This window comes from Centrocercus urophasianus, unplaced genomic scaffold, assembly GCF_019232065.1.
Source record: "Centrocercus urophasianus isolate 14NV4802_14NV808 unplaced genomic scaffold, USGS_Curo_1.0 seq_9, whole genome shotgun sequence".
NCBI classification, from domain to species: Eukaryota; Metazoa; Chordata; class Aves; order Galliformes; family Phasianidae; genus Centrocercus; species Centrocercus urophasianus.
In genome coordinates, this window is record NW_024885532.1 from 20,360,525 (window position 1) to 20,379,849 (window position 19,325).

At 38.7% G+C, this 19,325-nt stretch overlaps 1 protein-coding gene across 7 annotated transcripts in view; it reads left to right on the forward strand.

Moving 5' to 3' along the window:
• NAA16 (N-alpha-acetyltransferase 16, NatA auxiliary subunit) overlaps positions 1-19,325 on the forward strand; it is a 65,583-nt gene that overhangs the window by 36,428 nt on the left and 9,830 nt on the right. For all 7 annotated transcript variants that reach the window (XM_042839197.1, XM_042839190.1, XM_042839193.1 and 4 more), the window contains 3 exons: positions 17,121-17,193; positions 17,426-17,595; positions 17,998-18,150. In XM_042839197.1, the coding sequence (XP_042695131.1) occupies positions 17,121-17,193; positions 17,426-17,595; positions 17,998-18,150 (396 nt within the window). The remainder of the gene's footprint in view (positions 1-17,120; positions 17,194-17,425; positions 17,596-17,997; positions 18,151-19,325) is intronic.

The following is a 19,325-nucleotide window of genomic DNA, read 5'->3' on the forward strand; positions in this document are numbered from 1 at the left end:
CTAATGTGTGCTTTTTAGGAAAATGCACCTTGGTATCTAACTTAACTAAGGTGATGCTTAATGCTAGTTTCTAACTTAAGTTATTGGTATATTTTTCACTGAAAACTGAAAGAATTGTACTCAAGATCATGTTGTGCCTTATAGATAATTAGGAATTAAGTTCTCTAAAAGTGTTGGAAATGTACATTTTGTTCTCTGATTTTCAGAAGCAGTTCTAATCTGCAATTGCAGTCTGAGACCATATAGATAAGATGATTTTATTAAAGAGTTTCTATGTAAGCCTAGAAGGTTCTTTCATGAACTCCAAGGATGTCCAGAGTCTTTCACATAGCATGGTTTCAGGAAAAAGGGTAAAATAAGCGATGCTTAGACTAATAGAAGCCTTCAGGTTGTATCAGACAAAATTGTGCCAGTGTCACAGGTGGGAAAGGAGTTTAAAAGCCTGCAATAATATAGATGAATAATGGGGAAGAAATGTAACTTGATTTGCTCAGCTGGGAGGAGGATTAGATTTCTGTATCTTTGAACATTGTGACGTTAACACCTCTTAAACCTGAGTGAGGAATCTAAAATGTAGAGAGTGGCTGGTTCTAGATATCCAATGTCTATCTCTCTCTGCCTGTTTGTAGGGGATAGAGGAAAAGTGGTTATGTGAAAAGTAAATGTTTGCTGAATTGTTGAGGAAAATGTAGTTTGGTATTTAATTGACTGAAGGTGGTTCTTCACTAAGTGATTTACATAAAGATTACTGGTATATTTCAATTTCAAACCAGATTATATTCTGCTAGCACTTAGTAGTAATTTATGTACTCCAGCTACACTGTGCTGCAGATCTCCAGGATGCACCAGGATCAGAGTGAAGCTTACTCAAGGAAATTCTAGAAACTCTTCTGTACTTACTCTGCTTAGACCACAAATACCAAGGTTGGAAATTATGCTTTAGTTTCCAACAGACACGTTGTTATAAAGATCTAAAGCAGATTTGCTGTATTTGTGGCAGTTGTGGAAATAATATCAGAAAACAGTAGAAATTCCCACTTTCTGGGGGGGCTGCTTACAGAGTTAAAGTTCAAATGTTCTTTTATAACGTTTGACTGATGATCAATTAGTGGTGTTTTAGTGTTTTAGTATTTTATTTTTTATTGATCAAAGATTCTTTGAGTAACTGAAGGCTTAAAGGTAAGTGCTGAAGTGAGTAACCAAATCCAAGAATACTCGAGTAATTTTTAATTTACAAGTTCCCCAAACACTACATTCATGTTCTGAGAATTGATTGACAAAATCATAGAATGGCCTGAGTTGAAAAGGACCTCAAAGATGATCTAATTTCAATCCCCCTGCTATGGGCAGAGTTGCCAACCACTGGACCAGGCTGCCCAGAGCCACATCCAGCCTGGCCTTGAATGCCACCCTCTGAGTGAAAAACTTCTTCCTAGTATCTAACCTAAACCTCCCCTTTCTTTCTTAATTTAAAAATCTTCTCCCTTGTCCTATTGCTATCTACCCTTGTAAACAGTCGTTCCCCCTCTTGTTTATATGCTCCCTTCAAATGTTGGAAGGCCACAATGACATCTTCCTGGAGCTTTCTCTTCTCTAAGCTAAACAAGCCTTCCCCCAATCTTTCTTCATAGCAGAGATAAATCCTTCCTGGTACTGTCTGCTGTACTCTTTAAGTTGTTCTATAGAGAGTGTGATTGTGATTCAAGGATTCTTATTCTGTTAGAAGGGCAGTAAGTATGAATTCCTAAACTAAGTCATGAGTTAGCACTCAGCAGGCTGCTCAAAGCAAGTACTAAATGCTGCTGTCTTTTCAGGCTGTAACAATTTTAAGGAACAGCCTGGAGTATGCAGGTTAAAACATAGGAAGCCAGACTTCATCCATTCGGTTGTTTACAAAGCTTTTTTTTTTTTTCTTTAAAGGAAGGGAAAAAAAAGTGGTTTTTGTGGGTTTGTTTATTTTGTTATCATTGTTTTACTTTTTAAGGGATCAAGGTGGGGGTGGGCTGTGATGACACTGTTGTAGTGTAGGAACTTGCATCAATTTTGGCACACCTCAGATAAGTTTATATGCTTCAGAAGTGTAAAATCTTGATGTCTCAGTGTGCAGTAGATGGTTTTTGTTTTTATCTGCTAGTTGCCTTATTTACAGTAATAATACTGTAAGTTATTGAAGATGGAAGAAATTCAGTCAAGCTGTGTTTTCTTTAAGTCAATAACTGTACCTTGTATACCTTCATAATTGTTACCCTCCTTGTCTAAGTAACAGAACATCATTTTACAGCTGCTTGCTCAACTGCCCCTTTGGTCATGCAATTTTCTTTCTCTTCACATCAGTACACGGCTCACTGAGCTGCTTCAGGGTCAATCCATCTGCAAACAAATCCTTTGCATTTGTGTGATCACTTTTCTGCGTGTTCTCGCTAGGTTGGTGAAGGACAGTAAATATTACAGGTGAATACACAAACAGCGTGCCAGAGTTGTTGAATCAAGACAGGGCTCACAGCAGCACAGACTTCAAATTGTACAAAGGCATGGTGGCTTTGTCATCTAAACCCAGCTAAGACATCCACGTTACCACTTAGAACTCATCTGACCAGGAAGCATAGGAGGCAGTTCATGTTGCTGTCAATTGCATGCCCGTATTCATAGCCATTGTACCATTGTTTCTCAAATTTAGTATAGAAATATGCAAAGCCTGTGTTAGGCTGAGATTTATTTTTTTTTTTATATCTCAGGAGATGGTAAGTTGTTGCCTTGGATTTTTCACATCCAACTCTGGCGCTTTGAAACCTGTTTGTTATGACACTGGAATCTTTACTACATGACTCAGTACGCAAAGGAATAAGTCACTAGGTTAAGTATGTACATTAAGTGCATCTTAGGATCATGCTTCAGGTATTGTAAATCAAGAAGATGCTTTAATTTGCATGCTGAGATTTAGAAACAGCGTTTTTCTTACCTAGATTGTAACAGGTCCAAAGGTGTTTTTGCATTTAGTTTCTGGCTTCTCACTGAACATCTGTTGACAATCTCTGTGGAGATTAATGAAATATTTTTTAATGCGTTGGAGTCAGTGCAAACATTTCTAAAGCATGCAATCATGATGAGGCAATAAGAAAAGATATAGTTAAGGATATAGTGCTTACATCTTATGTACACCTTGGGCAGAATAATGCCTTGTTCAAATCCTTAATTGAATTTTTTTGTTTGAACTGTTGTTTGAAATCCTTTTGCCTGATGCATCACTGGATGCGATGTCTAAACAAAGGATGTTAAAGGCAGAGAGTGTTTTTGCTACTCCAATATTTTCAGGAATACTAAAACTATACACAGCATTCTTTACGTAGTTTATAGTAAAGGATATAACACATTTCTTTACATTATTTCATTCAGTTAATCTTTTCACAAGTATTTACTTTAATCAAAATAGTGTAGTTCACCTATACATGTGTTTCAGTAGAGGTTACTGAAGTGGTTATTCACCCTGGAAAGCAGCTTTGCAGAAAAGGACATGGAGGTTCAGATAGCAAACTGAACATAACCCAGTGGCATGCCCCTGTGACAAAGAAGGCCAACAGCACCTTGAGCTGCCTGAGGAAAAGCACCATGATGTTGAGGGAGGCCAATCCTGCTCAGTCCCTTCATGAGGTGCATCTGGAGTGCTGGGTGTAGCTCTGAGCTCACTGGTACATGACAACTGTCAATGACAAGAACAGAGTGAGAGAGTCCCTTGTCCCTGGTGACAGTCAGAATGTGACTGGACCTAGCCCTGAGTAACTGACTTCAGCTGTTCTGTAAAGGGAGGGGATGGACTGGGTGGTCTGCAGAGGTCCTCTCTAGCCTTAATGGTTCTGTGTAAGTACTTCCGTACAGAGTCTTACCTTCAAGTTTAAGATGAGCTTGTAGCTTTTGACTTGCTGGAGTGCAAGCTACTCCATGAACTGTACTTCAGTACTGGAGTTAATGCTTTTTGCACAAGCCTGGCAACATTAAGATCTTAGAGTAAACAGTGCAAAAGTGTAAAAGAAAGATGGGCGTGCCTTGAATGCATGTAGGCAGGAGCATTGAGGTAACCAATTGGCATGTTGTGATTTGGAATCTTAGTGGTTTTATATCTGTTTGTCAGCAAAGCTCCCAGTCAGTTCCTAATGTTTCTTGCTTCTCCTTTCTCAGATCATTCATGAAGAGTTAAATAAGCACTTTCCACAGAACCTGCTTTTTTAGAAATGGGTTCACTTCAAATACAGGTGAATAGCTGCAGGTTTGCATTAGTGTTAGGTTAAATGTGAGAACATGCATGGTTTGCCACATGGCAAGTGAAGCATCTGTAAGTACTGCTGCAGGGTAGGCACTTTACAGAAGAGTAGGTTGCTTATTCAAGTGTGTGATCTGGTTAGGCTGAGGGTGCTATTGATAGAAAGGAACCTCCTCGTTGTTTCAGTACAGTCCTCCATTCATCATTCTGGATTTTGGAATCCTCAAAATGCCACATATGGCATCCCATTTTATTTCTGTGATTTTCCACAGTGCACATTCTAACAGATAGTGTAATAATTGTGCATTTGATGTTTTATCAGTGATTATCTTCCTGTTCTTTTAGGTAAAGAGCTGTATAAAGATGTCCTGCCCTTGTTAGAAATCGGTCAGCCGCTTTGTTGATGGAGTTGTTCACCGATGCTGAATTTGCTCTCATTGTATTGAAGGAAAAGTGGAGGAGAGATGCCAGTAAAATTCCAGTGAAGTCGTTAAAATCATATCATATAATGGTTTAGACCTTAAACATATCTAGCTCCAACCCCTCTGCCATGGGTAGGGTTGACCCCCTCTAGATCAGCCAGCTCAGGGTCCCATCCAACCTGGCTTTGTACACTTCCATAGCTTCTCTGGGCAACCTGATCCTTTCTTCCTCACATCTCACCAAAATCTCATCTGTTTTAGTTTAAAGCCATCCCCTCCTTGTTGTGTCACTATGAGAGTGTGTAAAAAATTGGTCTCTTCGTGCTTGTGCCTTTCAAGTACTGGAAGACCACAGTGAGGTCTCCTCGTAGCTTTCTTTTCTCCAAGCTAAACAGGCCTAAGTGCCTCAACCTTTCTTCATAGGAGAGGTACTCCAGCTCTTTGATCATCTTTTTGGCCCTGAGTCATAATTATCCCAGGAATTGTTTCCCAGGTCAAATAGCTCATGCTTACTGTGAGTTGCCTGCAGATGAAGACAATTTGTTTGGGCAAACCTGCTGGTGTTTGTAATGTATACAGCAGAAATGATTAGTACAGTATTGCAATGGATCGTTGTGTGGTGTGTTAATTGTGTTAATACACAACAGCTGTTGGGATGCTCAGTGGAGTTCTCTGCCAGGCTTTACAAATACCATATCCTAAGCTTTCAGCAGTTAAATTAGATTCTGTGTTATGGAGATGAGTGGACTTGGGTGTCCAGTGCCTTTGACTTTTATCTCTAACTCATACTCACTATGCTAAGTAACTTTTGCCTTCTACAGTCTACAGTGGCAATGGCATTTACTTACACAAGTTATGCAGCACTTTGTAGTACAGTATGCAATGACATGCAGTTAAAGAGAAAACTGTCTTTTACCCTAAACCAACCTGTTCTTTGAGAAGGTGGCAACACAACTCCCAAACTTTGTCGTCTTCATCTTGGTTTTTTAATTAATGTGAGCTCTACCCTAGAAAATACTGTGATCACTGCATGCTCTGTATGCTGACAGAGAGAGTAACAAGCACGGAGGTTTTGTGACTCCAGCAGATACTGCTGCTGAGGGATTTGATTCATGTAAGGACCCAGACTTATGGACAGAGTGGTTCCTATTCCCACTTGTTCATTCTGCCCAGGTCCTTTAATTGTGTTTTGTTTGTTTTTTTTGTTGTTGAAGGAACTGCTCAGGTGGAAGCAGCAGTTTATTGCAATTTGTTCTCATGTTTGTTTTTCTTTGTTTTTACTATTTAGCTTTATGTTTCTAAGCAATCGAACCATTTCTGCAGTGTCAATCTCTCTAGGATGGTTGGATCAAAGATGTGAAAATGAACTATTCCCATTTGAAAGATCCTATTGCATGGTTAAAATAAATGAAGTTCGCGTGCTTTGAGGGAGATGTTTCTGTATAGCAGGGCTGCTGTTGATAGCAAGCTTTGAGGAACTGTACTTATTTCTAGAAAAGACAGTTCATTTTACTTCAGAAGAATATCATTTAAAACATACTTGTGCTGCTTCTGGAAATTTATTCATTTGATTTTCTTGATCTTGCCACAAAATACTGAATTTCTGTATCACTGATTGATAAGTACACCATAAAGGTAACTTGCATATCAAAGTGAATTTGTTGTCTCTATTACTTAGTCAATGGCTAAAAATGATGGGAACTGTAGATAACTGAATAAAAAGAGTCAGTTATAGGCATGGCAGACAGAAGACTATAATGAAAGGGCAGCACCATTCTACATAAAGAAACTTGTGCCTTTGTGGGTTTTTTCCCCCCCTCTAACCAGGGTACTCTGTTTTCCACTAGAACTTTGGAATATACAAATAAAGCACGTCTTTAAATGTGAATAAGATGGGATTTTTGTGGATGGCTGATATTTTTGGAGTAGTATTGAGTTGTGTTTTCAGGATTTGTAAGGTTTTTTGCAGTAACCTTTTAAAGAACTGATACGCGAGTGAGAAATTTGAAGGAACCGTGGAACATTTACAAGAAGAACGTTTCAGTATGATACAGCATGTATGTTAAGTATTTGGATATGGATGTCTTATTCTTTTTGCTGGTGTAGCAGACCTGCTGTTCAGTTGCAAGGCTGTTTTATACTGTAAGCACTTTTATAGTTTTTTACTCTGTCTGGTGCTTCAGTTTTTGAAGTTTCAAAAGAAAAGTTTAAGCTAAGTGGTCAATTATCAAGTTTTCTATTACCCTAGACTTTTATTTTCAAAAGCCTGCTACATACTATGGAGTCTTATTAAACTTTTATCTGTCAGGCTTTTAGTTTTTAAATAATTGAAACTACATATGCTGATTTGAGTGCCTGTCAACTTACCCAGTTGACACAGTGTGTGCTGTATTGAGATGAAGCTGTAGTCTCTTGCATAGTCAAGAAACAAAAATTTGTGTTTCGGAGTGCCCACAACAGAATTGAGTTCTGTTTTTCATGCTAAGCTACTATTCATGGCTATTGTAGCTGTGGCCCTTGACAGAATTGTTCTGCTGGAAGCTAATTACCTTAAGAGTGTGAGAAGACATGAGATGTAGCTGCTTTCATACTCTGTAAACTACTGTCTGTATCACAAATAACTACAAACAGCCTTATTCCTTACTGTTCCTCACAGGAGATTTCGAAGTACTAACAGCCCCCTTCCCCACAACAGTCATTCTCTTTGTACTTGAGCTTTATTCACAAGCGCTCCTTAGTTCTCCACACACATTGATTTCTATATCCACGAGATAAAAATCCCAAGAGTAAAGGTCTTCAATTAGTCAACATCAAGGTTTGTGTCGATTGTGTTGCAGATGCATTGATTCCACTGAAGCTCGACATTAGAGCATGTGCCCTTTTTCAGGGTAGCTTAAAACATGGAGACTGTGGGGAAATACTGGATGAGAGAATGCGTGGCTGGAAGAAACATCAGAAACAACAGTCTTTAGAAAAATCTAAAGATTTTTCTTTACCTCTTACAAGAAAGACAGCACCTTCCCTCCTTGATATAGCAAGCTAAAGGACTTAAACGAGTTGCAACCATTTTTGTAGTTGCCCTCTGAACTATTGGTGGTTTGTGTAAGAAAAATGTTAGTTTTGCTCTGAATCTCTCTACATTTTAAGATGAAGTAACTCTGAGATGAAGGTCCAGTCAACCAAGGAATACTTCCATGTTTCTGCTGACTGCCAGTTTAACTGTAGATAGAAAAGTAAGATGGCTGAGTTAAAATTATAGGAGTCGAAATCTGGTATGTGGACTCGCTCAGAATCTGGTTAATATCTGATACGTTCATAGTGGAAGACATTACTTCTGCAGTATCAGTATATGCTAAATAAGGGAAATTTTAAAATAAATGGAGAGGAGAGGAAATAAACTGTTTCAGGTAGTGCCAGAATAGGATGCTCCCATTTTAGTGAGCATGAGTATTCTTAAACCTGTTCGTGTTGGATAATTTTCTTTGAAGTTAGTACGAGGTTTTTGAGGCAAGTTTAACTATAAATAATAATAGCTAGATGTGCAGTTGAATTTGAAACAATGTAAATAACCTAGTCATCACAGAATGGCCAGGATTGGAAGGGACCTCAAGGATCATAAATCTCCAACCCCCCTGCCACATGCAGAGCCACCAACCTCCCCATTTAATACTAGACCAGGCTGCCCAGGGCCCCATCCAGCCTGGCCTTGAACACCTCCAGGGACGGGGCATCCACAACGTCTCTGGGCAGCCTGTTCCAGCACCTCACCACTCTCTCTGTAAAGAACTTCCCCCTGACATCCAGCTTAAATCTTCCCTCCCTCAACTTAAAACCATTTCCCCTTGTCCTGCTGTTATCTACCCTTTCAAAGAGTTGATTCCCCTCCTGTTTGTAGGCTCCCTTTAGGTACTGAAAGGCTGCAATGAGGTCACCCCGCAGCCTTCTTTTCTCCAGGCTGAACAAGCCCAGCTCCCTCAGCCTGTCTTCATAGGGGAGGTGCTCCAGTCCCCTGATCATCTTTGTGGCTCTCCTCTGGACCCTCTCCAACAGCTCTCTATCTTTCTTGTACTGGGGGTTCCAGACCTGGACACAGTATTCCAGATGGGGCCTCACAAGAGCAGAGTAGAGGGGCACAGTTACCTCCCTGTCCCTGCTGGCCACCCCACCTCATGTTTAATTTTGTTAACAAATAGAAGTTTTAATGAAAAAGACTCCGTTGTTACAGAATTTTCCCAGCAATATGGAATTTATGAGTTCATTTTCAAGTGCTGCTGAGTCCTGCATTTTTCCATTCCAAATGGTACCTTGACAGCAGCACTGTTACTCAGATGCCGTGACAGTGTAAGAAAGGTATTCAAAGAGTGTTGCTTTAAAACAAATCCTTACATTTAGTTTTAGTTTTTATTCTCTTAGATTTGAGGCACTTTAAATTCATGACTCACCCTCGTATAGTCATCTTCAAGTTTTTGTTTAATGTGAAACTGATCTTATACCAGTTACTGTTCCTCAGCTTCAAAGGAGCTTGTCAACTTTATATGTAACAAGGTATGGAACAGAAACTTTTCAAGAGAGTCTAAGCAAGTTGATTGCAAGTAGTGCAGTCAGTGTGTAGCTACCTTGGATATAACTGGAGATGCTCATTTATGTGCATACCCCATGCCTTTCCTTTTTGCACTGGTAAATGTGGATTCTTTACTGCTTTTATAGAAGGTATTAAAAAAAGTCAAGCGCTTTTGCTCTTGCTGAAATCATTTTTTGGTTTCCCTGTGAACTTATACATGCTCTCATCTTGGATATTCCTTTAGACGAATTTATAGTAGTAAGCCACAGGAAATGGAATTTCTTATCCAAGTAGCTGCCTATGTACATCTTTCTGTATGGATACACCATAAGAGCCTGAACTCAGACCTTTTGTACAGTGCCTGTGTGCCAGCTGGCTCATATTTGGCATGCTCTGTTCTTTGCTGCCTCGATGAAAAGCACATCTCAGTTCATGCCAACCACTTCTTGGCTATAGATGAAGATGCTTCTTGTCTTTGTTGGCTTTACCAAAACGTTTGGTTTTTTGTCTGTGGACCTGTTCTGTTTTGTTAATTGAGTTCTTTGTTGTTTTTTGAGTTGATTAGTAGCTTCTTTATTTGAAGCTTCTTTAATCTCTGTGTATCACTCCAGTATCACAGAATCACAGTATTCAGTATATCTCTCCAGTAAGGTATGTTCAGCATCCCTTGGACTGAAATACTATTACTCACATGATGTGTCTGTGCTGGGTATCATCTGCTGCTTTGAAATATTTTTATTCTTAAATATTTTGGAGGCCTGAATGTTCAGATCTATGACTATGTATCCGTAGAGGTGAGACTCTGGGTTGGAAATTTACCTTTTGGGTACAGTCTGGCTGGCTTTAAACCCAGGATTCTCCTTTCAATTACCTTTAGGAACTTACAGGAGAGGATGCATGTTCCTTCCAATCTGTATGTCTCTTCTGTCCATCACAAATCAAGTAACGATTTTCATTGAGGCTGTGAATATGCTGCTGTGAGCAAATGGAGTTTAGAAATGAATTTTCAAGAAATGTCACTTTAGAAGATGTTCTTCTTCGTATCAGAGCTTTTTTTTAGTGCAAGTTGTATCTAAAGAAAGCTGTTCAGAATGGTACATAGCATCAAAATAAAAGCTACAAACCACGCTTTACTGTATTCCCTTTCATTATTTTGTGGTTAAACTCCTCAGTTTTCAGTTCCATAGTTTTGACTGGTCTTTGTTTACATGTGTAAATAATCACCACCATCTCAAAGATGGGCTGATAAAGGAGACAACTCAAGAGCGAGGTGGTTTAGCTCAGCTTTTATTTGTACACCACAGACCAGCCACAAAGCCTGTTCAAAAAGCAGTCATCCAAAGCCTTTGTTAGCAGCTGCTTTCTGTTTTTGCCTGAACTTCATAGGTACTAATTTCTGAAATATTTTTCAAGGTACACTGATGCTGTTTCTGCATGCTATAAACACTTTATCTCATTGTAGAAAGACTTGGAAGTTTTGATGTAGTTTCTCTCTATTGTTCCTCCATTTCCCACGAGAATTTAGAGTATTGCTTCAGGCTGCACAGTGGATACTTTCTGTCTTGTGGAAAATTAAAGTGTGTATGAAAGTACTCCCATAAATTTGGCTGCAGGTATTTATCTGTTAATGCCAACATAACTTTCCTTTGGCCCAAGGAAAATGCCAGTGCTACTGTTGCAAAGCTAGCTTGCCATTTGGTCTTTAGTTATCCCAGCTTTTGTAGATGGTGAAGTCTGTTTTGAAGTTTTGCACTACAGTGGTTTCAACCTTTGAGTACTCTGTAGCTGAACAACTTGCAGATGGTTTTACATACTTTGAAAGATGCAACTTTTTTGGTTTTTCACATAGACATCAGTATACTTAGCAAGTTGAGTGGATACCTCTTCTGCTGTGTTGGAAAAGTAGCATCAAACCCAGTTATGCTCTGACAGATTTTACTCACAACCTGAACACTTTTTTTCAAGTGCTACCATATGCAGTGTTGGTAATGGGAAATACCTTGAAAATTCAGCTTCATTTGGAGGTGACAACAAGGAGTTTACTTTATTCAGCTTTGGGGTATACTTCTGCTAGTAAGACGGAGTTTCCACATTTCTTGGAGCTGGTTTTAAGTAGTACTATTATTGAAGAGAAGTTTTCTTTTTAGATGGCAAGGTCCTGTGGCTGTTCAGGATCTGTTTCTATTGCTGACTAAAAAAACCCAAACAACAACAAAAAAAGCAACAAGGGTTGCTTGCGTTTTTTTGTTTGTTTGTTTTAGGTAGTAGAAACCGCTATGGAGACCTTTGTAAGAGGAAAAGTCGATCAATTCCAAATTTACAGGACAGATTTCCAGAACTCCAAGTTCACAGATAACATAGTCTTTGGATATGACGCATGTTTCTTTCTTATATGTATCTTTCACATTAAAAGAAAATGCAAGATACAAGAATGTGGTTCTTGATAGTTGATTATGCAGTCCTCCCTCTGTGGGTCTTCAGAATGAGCTGTGAAAAACAACTTTTCTGGTGATGAAAACCACTCATGTTGACATCTTAAGTCATAAGGAGTTGTTACAGTTTGACATACAAGCCAAATTGTGAGGTTCTGTCTTGGGAAACGTCCTGGTTCATTTCAAGCAAAGAAGACTGTCTTCATCCTATGATGATGATGAACAATTCCACAATTCGTTTCTCTATCCGTTTCTACCTCCCCTTTTCCCTCTTTCGCAGGTCCTTCTGCAGTGGAAATCTTCTTGCTAAAGCAGAGTGCTTTGTCAGTATTGGGGAAGATTATTCTTTGAAATTACTCCCTCATTTTGATAGGCAGTAGCCTATCCCCTTCCTCGTGAGGGCTTACAGTTGACTTAAATTGTCTATGTACCAGTGTTCAGAAACCCTAATCTGTAACGCCTGCCTCTGACGTGAAAGGAATTTCTGCTTGGAAATACCATACTTGTGCCAGAATACAGTGTTTGACCTTTCGGGCTGCTAACTATTTGAAAAATGCTTGGTAATGCTAAGACAATTCTGATTCCTGGATATTCCTACTGTTTTTCTTGCTACCTAAGGTTTTGTGCAATTCATCTGAGTTGAGTGCCTTGAAGGCAGTGGGCGCATGTTTGTTCTTGTAGATAAGGAATGAGAAGTGCCCACACTTCTGGCTCTTCTTCCATTTGAAGTACTGCTACAGAATTCTATTTGAATAGAGAAACTCGTCTTTTTCTTACAGCATAATTTGAGTTTCTTGAGGCAGTTGAGTCCAAGAGTAGGAGAGATTCTCGTGAAGCTTTTTTAAGCAAACCTTTCTGCTGTAACTGCTGAGGTAGAAAAATAGAGCAAATTCTTAAGCCGTGCTTGATCAGTGACTGGAAGCTGAAGAATTGTTGGTTAATTTTTCCTTCTTTAGCTCTTCATGTCTTCTATGACAATATTTGAATGGTCTAGCCAGAGCCTTCCCATATGTAGAAGTTTCTGGCCCTGTTGTGGGGTCTCAGAATTGTAGCATCCATCACATTCTATTTGAAACACTGAAATTTCAGATGCTTGCGCATTTGACACAGAGGCAAGATTGGACTTGTCTCTAGGAAGGCAGCATCTTCTTAAAGCTGCTACTTGCTACTTGATTGCAGTGGAGTGTGCAGCTGCTTGAAGGAGAAGACAAAGTTAACCTCATTAAAATCACTGGATAATTCAATCTTCGACCTAAGCATGCAGAAGGCATTTCCCAGTTCTCTCTCTTGTAATATGCCTGAGAGTGTGTGCTTGAGGAATCTCCTACATGCTAACTCACAGCCAAGTAACATTTATCAAGTAACAAAACTTTTGCAGAAGCAAAAAATATGTGTATTTCTAGAAATACAAAAGGAGGAAATCTCTTGAGAACAGTAGAGTAAAATATGTTCTAAGGAATTCAAATGACAGGGATGCAAGCCAGTGCCAAATGTGAAATGTCTGGGTTGCTTCTGAAACTGCCTGAAGCAGCTTCTGATCTGTGCACTAGAAGTGCTGCTAAGTTTATACTGACTTACAGTTGCAGTAACTGAAACTGTGTTATTTGTACTGGTAATTATATTCAGTTCCTTTTATTACAGTTACTTCATTAAAGAATGAAATAGAGTTAATCTTTTGAAGATTTTTGTTGAAACAGAAGTCTATTAAACTGTCTTACCTGGCTGCTGCAATAAGAGGATATGCAATTAATTTAGTAATCTGACTTTTTTAGTAATGAACCGTAGAAAATGGCTTAGTTTTATTTGAAAAATTAATGTTTTGCATTAGTAATTTAAGTATTTGCTGTTTGTAGTGGGTTGTTTTATCATCTCCCATTGCATACATCACCTCACCTTTGTTCTATATGTTTGCCTCTTAAAAATCGTTCCTTAACATGTTCCTCTTTACTTCTATTTGTCATTTCATTCAACTTAATGTGAAGAAAAAATAATTAGAAAATAAAATTTAAGCTACTGTAGCCCTAACATTGCATTTTTCATCCCCGTATCATTGTTCCTGTGTGTGATAGTCCTCTTCTGCTCTGCCTAAAGGAAAATTATATAATGCATGGCACAGATTTCCACTTAATGGCTGGCCAAAGGTACCACCATAATAGTTGCAAGTGACAGTAGAAGAATTCTAGCCATCAGCCATTTATTTGGAAAAGAATTTTCCCTTAGGCCTTGTAGTCTGTTACAAAGGAGGGGACAAAATAGAAAAAATACAAAAGCTAGTGCTCACAGGAAGGTAATTCAGAATTGGTGTTAGAGCGAGTTATGTTCTGGTTGCTCACATTTTAACATTTAATTTAAATTATTGATAAGTAGGTATTTATTGCAGTCTCACTCTTCCTTAAGTACTTAATTGAAGAAATTGACTCTAGTCTTGCTAGTGGAAAAAATGCTCGCAATGGAAATACAGTGCATGGAACTGAACTGAGAGGCCACTCTGACCTTCATGGAATCTTTGCTTCAATTCGGTGTGTGGAACTTTCAGGATTCTAGCAAAATCTATACTGCTTTGGGAGCACATGCAGATTTAATACAGACATAAGCTGCAGAAAGGCAAACAAGTTTTTCTAATTTTTGGATTCATGCTTCTTAGTTCATTGTTCTTCTGTGATGATTACTAAAGTAGCAGGTAGCAACCAATGGAAAAGTGTGAGGTTTGAGTTTTGATTGTATCCGGAGGCTTCTTTGGTGAGTAAAGATGCATTTCCACCAGTAATAAGTAGGTGTAGTCTCTCCAGTATTTGGGCCCAGCTGTAGAACTAGATCCATCCTTGTCATAGCAGAACAGGAGATTTGTTGATTAGTTCTATGAAGCAGCCTATGGACCAGACTTAAGATACTTTTCATAATGACTTATATTTTCTCAGATGCATGGGAAGGATAAATGTGAATTTTTTTTCTGTGAGAGTGCTGTTTGAAATTAATCAGGATGAGTACTGTGCTATTTCCAAGTATTTCAGTATGACTTCTGTTCTTCAGGAATTCTAACATGATTTTTATGAAGAATGATGCATTGCTTCGAAATGATGGAATACTTTACGATGGAAGTGATGATTTTAGCATACAGACTAGTTCTATGAAGCAGCCTATGGACCAGAAAGCATCTTCCTAAGTTGCTAGGAAGAGACTGAGGCAAAACAGCATCAAAATAAAAAAGAAAATAAAAAATTTTGTGAATCATGAGAAACATGATACTGTTTTCATCAAGAATACCTATAATACTTTAATCACCGGTCTCGCAGTTTTATAGTTGTTGCTTTTACTGAATCCTTGCAGTGTTTTTCAGATCCTTGCAGTGTTTTCTCAAACCAGCTTTCCTCATAAAAAAAGAAAACTCCAGCACTGGAGCGTAGAACCCAAAACCACAAGAGATTTCTGAATGTGGAAGATCTTGGCATTTGTTAAGACTTGGTGTCACTTGGTATTGTCAGTCACCTCAAGATTAGAGGTTTTCCTTTCACTTCTGCTGTACACTGACTTGTGACCCTTCTGTACAGTGCTGCCTGTCCTTTGCCCACTGCTGGCAGTGGGTCATCACTACACGGGGACAAAACAGGGAGTAAAATCATTTGTAAGCCTGGAAACAGCCACCAGCTCTGACCCAAGGCAGAGTCTGGCTGCATGTGTACTTAGGAGTCAGGAAATGTTCTTTTTAGGGGTAGCATGGTCTCTATCCAGTTGCACACTCAATTTGCTTGCAGTAGAAGAAAAACTGGTACTTAAAACTTGGCAGTCTGGCTTCTAAAGGTGAAGGGGTCTTTTTCTCCCTTCACACAGCTCACTTGAGATCTAGCGAAATGGAGAGATACTGAAGTTTTGTTAACAGTCAGATGAAGATAAGTGTGGGAATACTCTGAAATTGTGGTGAAAAGCAGCAAGGAAACAGCACTCTGTGTCTGTTCTAGAGCCCTGCTGCAGTAGCTGCTGACTTCAGCATGTAAGTTCATTTCAGGGAAGACAGTCTTCAAAGATATTCCGAGAGTGCTGGAGGTTTCTTTTAGAAAACACATCTGAGGCCAGGGAACAGCTTAATGCAGTTATTTGCCTCTGTCCATGTACTTGTGATTTCTTACTGTTTCTTTATAATCTGGCAATGATTTGAAGTCTAGTAATGTTTTACTGTATTTGATGAGATTTTTGTTACCAGAAAACTCTCATGAGGTTTGCCCAGAGTTTTCTAGAACGTGTATATCTGCTTATACATTTTATTATGTTTTTTGAGACATTTACATTGGCTGCATGTGACTTGAGCCTGGCACCTCTGCTCTTTCAAACACCATTTCTTGCCTATGGTGCTGCTTTGGTCTTCTGGAACAAAGTTGATTTCTCTCCCCTTCCTGCTCCTCCCCAAGTGCATCATGAAGTGGTGCTTTGACAAATCCTACTTCTGTAATTCTGCTCTCTCCACATTTTACTCTTGTAACCACATATTTTTAATTAGGATCGTCTTATTTTTCGTCTTTTTTACCTCTTGATTTAGGTTTTTACAACCTGTAAGTTTGACTTGATTGGTTAATGTAGCTGTTATCCTATTACGTTTACAGCCAGATCTCATTTTTCAAGATCTCATTTTCCCTTCAGCGTTTTGGGTAGATGAACATGGGTCATAGTTCTTCCTTTGTCAGTACTGTTCTTGTTTCATTAAGAGGCTTTATCTGCTCGCTAAGTGTGGCAGGCACATCTCAGATGTTGCAACAAAACAGGCTGAATGATAAAATGCTTAAAAATCCAAAGTGACACTTGTAAGCCATGGATTTGCTTCTGGAATAGTTCTTTGTCATGAAAAGATAATATAAATAAGATAGATACTGACACTTGTAAATTTCAATCTTTAGTAGTGTGAGACTAGAACTAAGAATGAACTTTGAGTCTTTAGCTTTGGAATGAGTAATGATACTGTGGACAAGGTATGGTTTCAGAAGGTGTTTGCCTTAATCAATCTTTAGAGGGTACATAAAAGGGATGCACTCAGTATTCCAAGCAGCAATGCCTTCTTAATAATAAAATAATAGTTCTTTAGTAGTACCTATCATTTGCTAAAGCAGCCAGGCCTGTATCTTCATTATTGTGCCCATCCTTTTCCAAAGCACCTTGTTTCAGTTGGCTCTTAATAAATGCAATTTTTAAAGTGTAACTTGTGAAGGACACTGATCAAATACACTTCCCCCTGTAAATATGCTGCCAAAGATTACACCTGCTTTCTGCAATATCCCCAGTTAAAATGTGATCAAAGATACTTTATGAAAATGAAATTATGTGATGATATCTACAGTATTTTTTTTTTATTGAGAAATTATTTTAGAATAGCTTCTCAAATTTTGCCCAGGTATTTTTTCAGTGTGTTAATGTACATATAAACAGCAGTAAAGCTGAAGTTAAGTTGCTATTTTTATATGCAGGTCTCTACAATCCAAGAACTTGTTACTGGTTACGAAGCCTCTTTGAGAACATGTGACCTTTTTGGTCCATGTGGTAAGTTTCTATGTATTGATTCTTGTCTTAATGATGATGTAATTACTGTTTCTGGCAGCTAAGAAGAATTGTTGTAACTCTGAAACTTATTTTGCAAGAGAAGGATGTAATAAATTAATGTTTAGTAAATGAAAGCATTATAGGAAATACCTGATGAATTTGCTACGATTTATTTTTTTGTATGTTTTTCAAGTGCTGTGTTCAGTCTTAATTTGTTTCTGTTTTGTTCCAGAAAATGGAGAGAGAGAGCCCCCAACGACGCTGCTCTGGGTTCGGTATTTCCTGGCACAGCACTTTGACAAACTTGGCCAGTGTTCTTTGGCCTTGGATTACATTAATGCTGCAATTGCAAGCACTCCAACATTAATAGAACTATTCTACTTAAAAGCAAAAATTTACAAGGTAAAAAGTGAATTTGGACATGTGGAGTATACAGCTTTTAAATTAAAAAAAAGAAAAAAAGAAAAACAAAAAAGTCCCATGAAACTGGTGTGAATGTGTGGATAGCACAGTGAGTATTGACTTTCATGTAGGTTTCTCCTTGTGCACTGTGCAGTCAGAAAATAAAACCCCTCTTCTCTGCTGAGATTTGCGAAAGTGAGTCGCAGCTTAAAGCAAATCGTTGATGTTCTTAAAAAATATTTATAAATGTGGTTGAGAATGAAGGGGGAAAGCAGAGGAATATTGTCTCTGTTACTTCTGAAAGAGAGATGCCAGTAATTGTAGATTTCAAGAGTTGGTCAATATAAAGTTTATCTTGAAATTGAGTTATTTAATTTCTCCATAACTACTTTCTTCCAACAGCATGTAGGTAACCTGAAGGAAGCTGCCAAATGGATGGATGAAGCACAATCTTTGGATACTGCTGACAGGTTTATCAATTCTAAATGTGCTAAATACATGCTGCGAGCCAATATGGTGAAGGATGCAGAAGAGATGTGTTCTAAATTCACTAGGGTAAGTTTCCTGTTATAATGAAGGGAGGTTTTGTTTGTTTTGTTTTGGCAGTTCTTGTTTAACTTTGCTAATGTAAGTCTTAATTTTTTACTAAGATCAGGAAGTTATCTTTTTTCAAGTGTCCATTTTTAAAATAATGCGTGTCATAGCTTGCACTTAGTGATAAATAACTGTCAAGAGCCAGTAAATTTTGAGAAAATGGTTATTCAGAGGTACTTGTCCAGAAGTACTTCTGTAGTGACATACTTCTGAAGTACCTCTCTGAAAATGCCCCCATTTGCCAATAATATAATTTGAGCTAACTGCACAGGAATGTGCAAGCTACTACATTCATTATGACTCAATACATAGATGTAATTTGGACTTGAACATTTCGTTGAAACTAGTGCTACAGACTACAGTTTTATAAGGCAGTTCCATTTATAAAAAGCAGGGCAAACAGTTTAAATGTGGTAATAGTTTTTTATATTTATATAAAATTCAGGTTCATCAAGTCTGGGTTTCCATATTATTTGTGTAACTGACTATGAAAGACAGCTACTTGATGGGGTTTCCTAAAACACGTATGTAAGTTAGGCTCTTTAATTCTTCTTAAGTGTGAAAAAACTTGAATGTGAATCCAAGCTTCCTCGGTATTTTTGGGAGCCATTTGAAACTTGACTGCTAAAGCTCAGTGGGATTGAGTACGCTCCCTGCAAGCTTGACAACACTAAGCTGAGTGATGCTCTTGACACAAGGGATGAGATCCAAGCTTGAAAAGTGGGCCCACGTGAACCTAATGAGGTTCAACAAGGCCATGAGCAAGGTGTGAGTCGCAGTAATCCCAGTTGTGTACAGACTGAGAGAATTCCTTCCCTGCAAGGGTGCTCTCAAGGACTTGGGAGTTCTGGTGGTGATAAACTTGATACAAACATTGTGCACTTGCAGCCCAAAAAGCCAACTGTATCCTGGACTGCATCAAAAGAGGGGTGGCCAGCAGGATGATGGGGCGGGTTGTCTCCCTCCAGTCTGCCCTTGTGAGGAACCCCCTGGAGTACTGCATTCAGGCCTGGGGTCCCCAGCACAAGAAAGATATGGAGATGTTGGAGCAGTTCCAGAGGAGAGCCACAGAGGTGATTGAGAGGATCAGAGCACCTCTCCAATGAAGACAGACTCAGTTGCAGCCTCCTAGAATT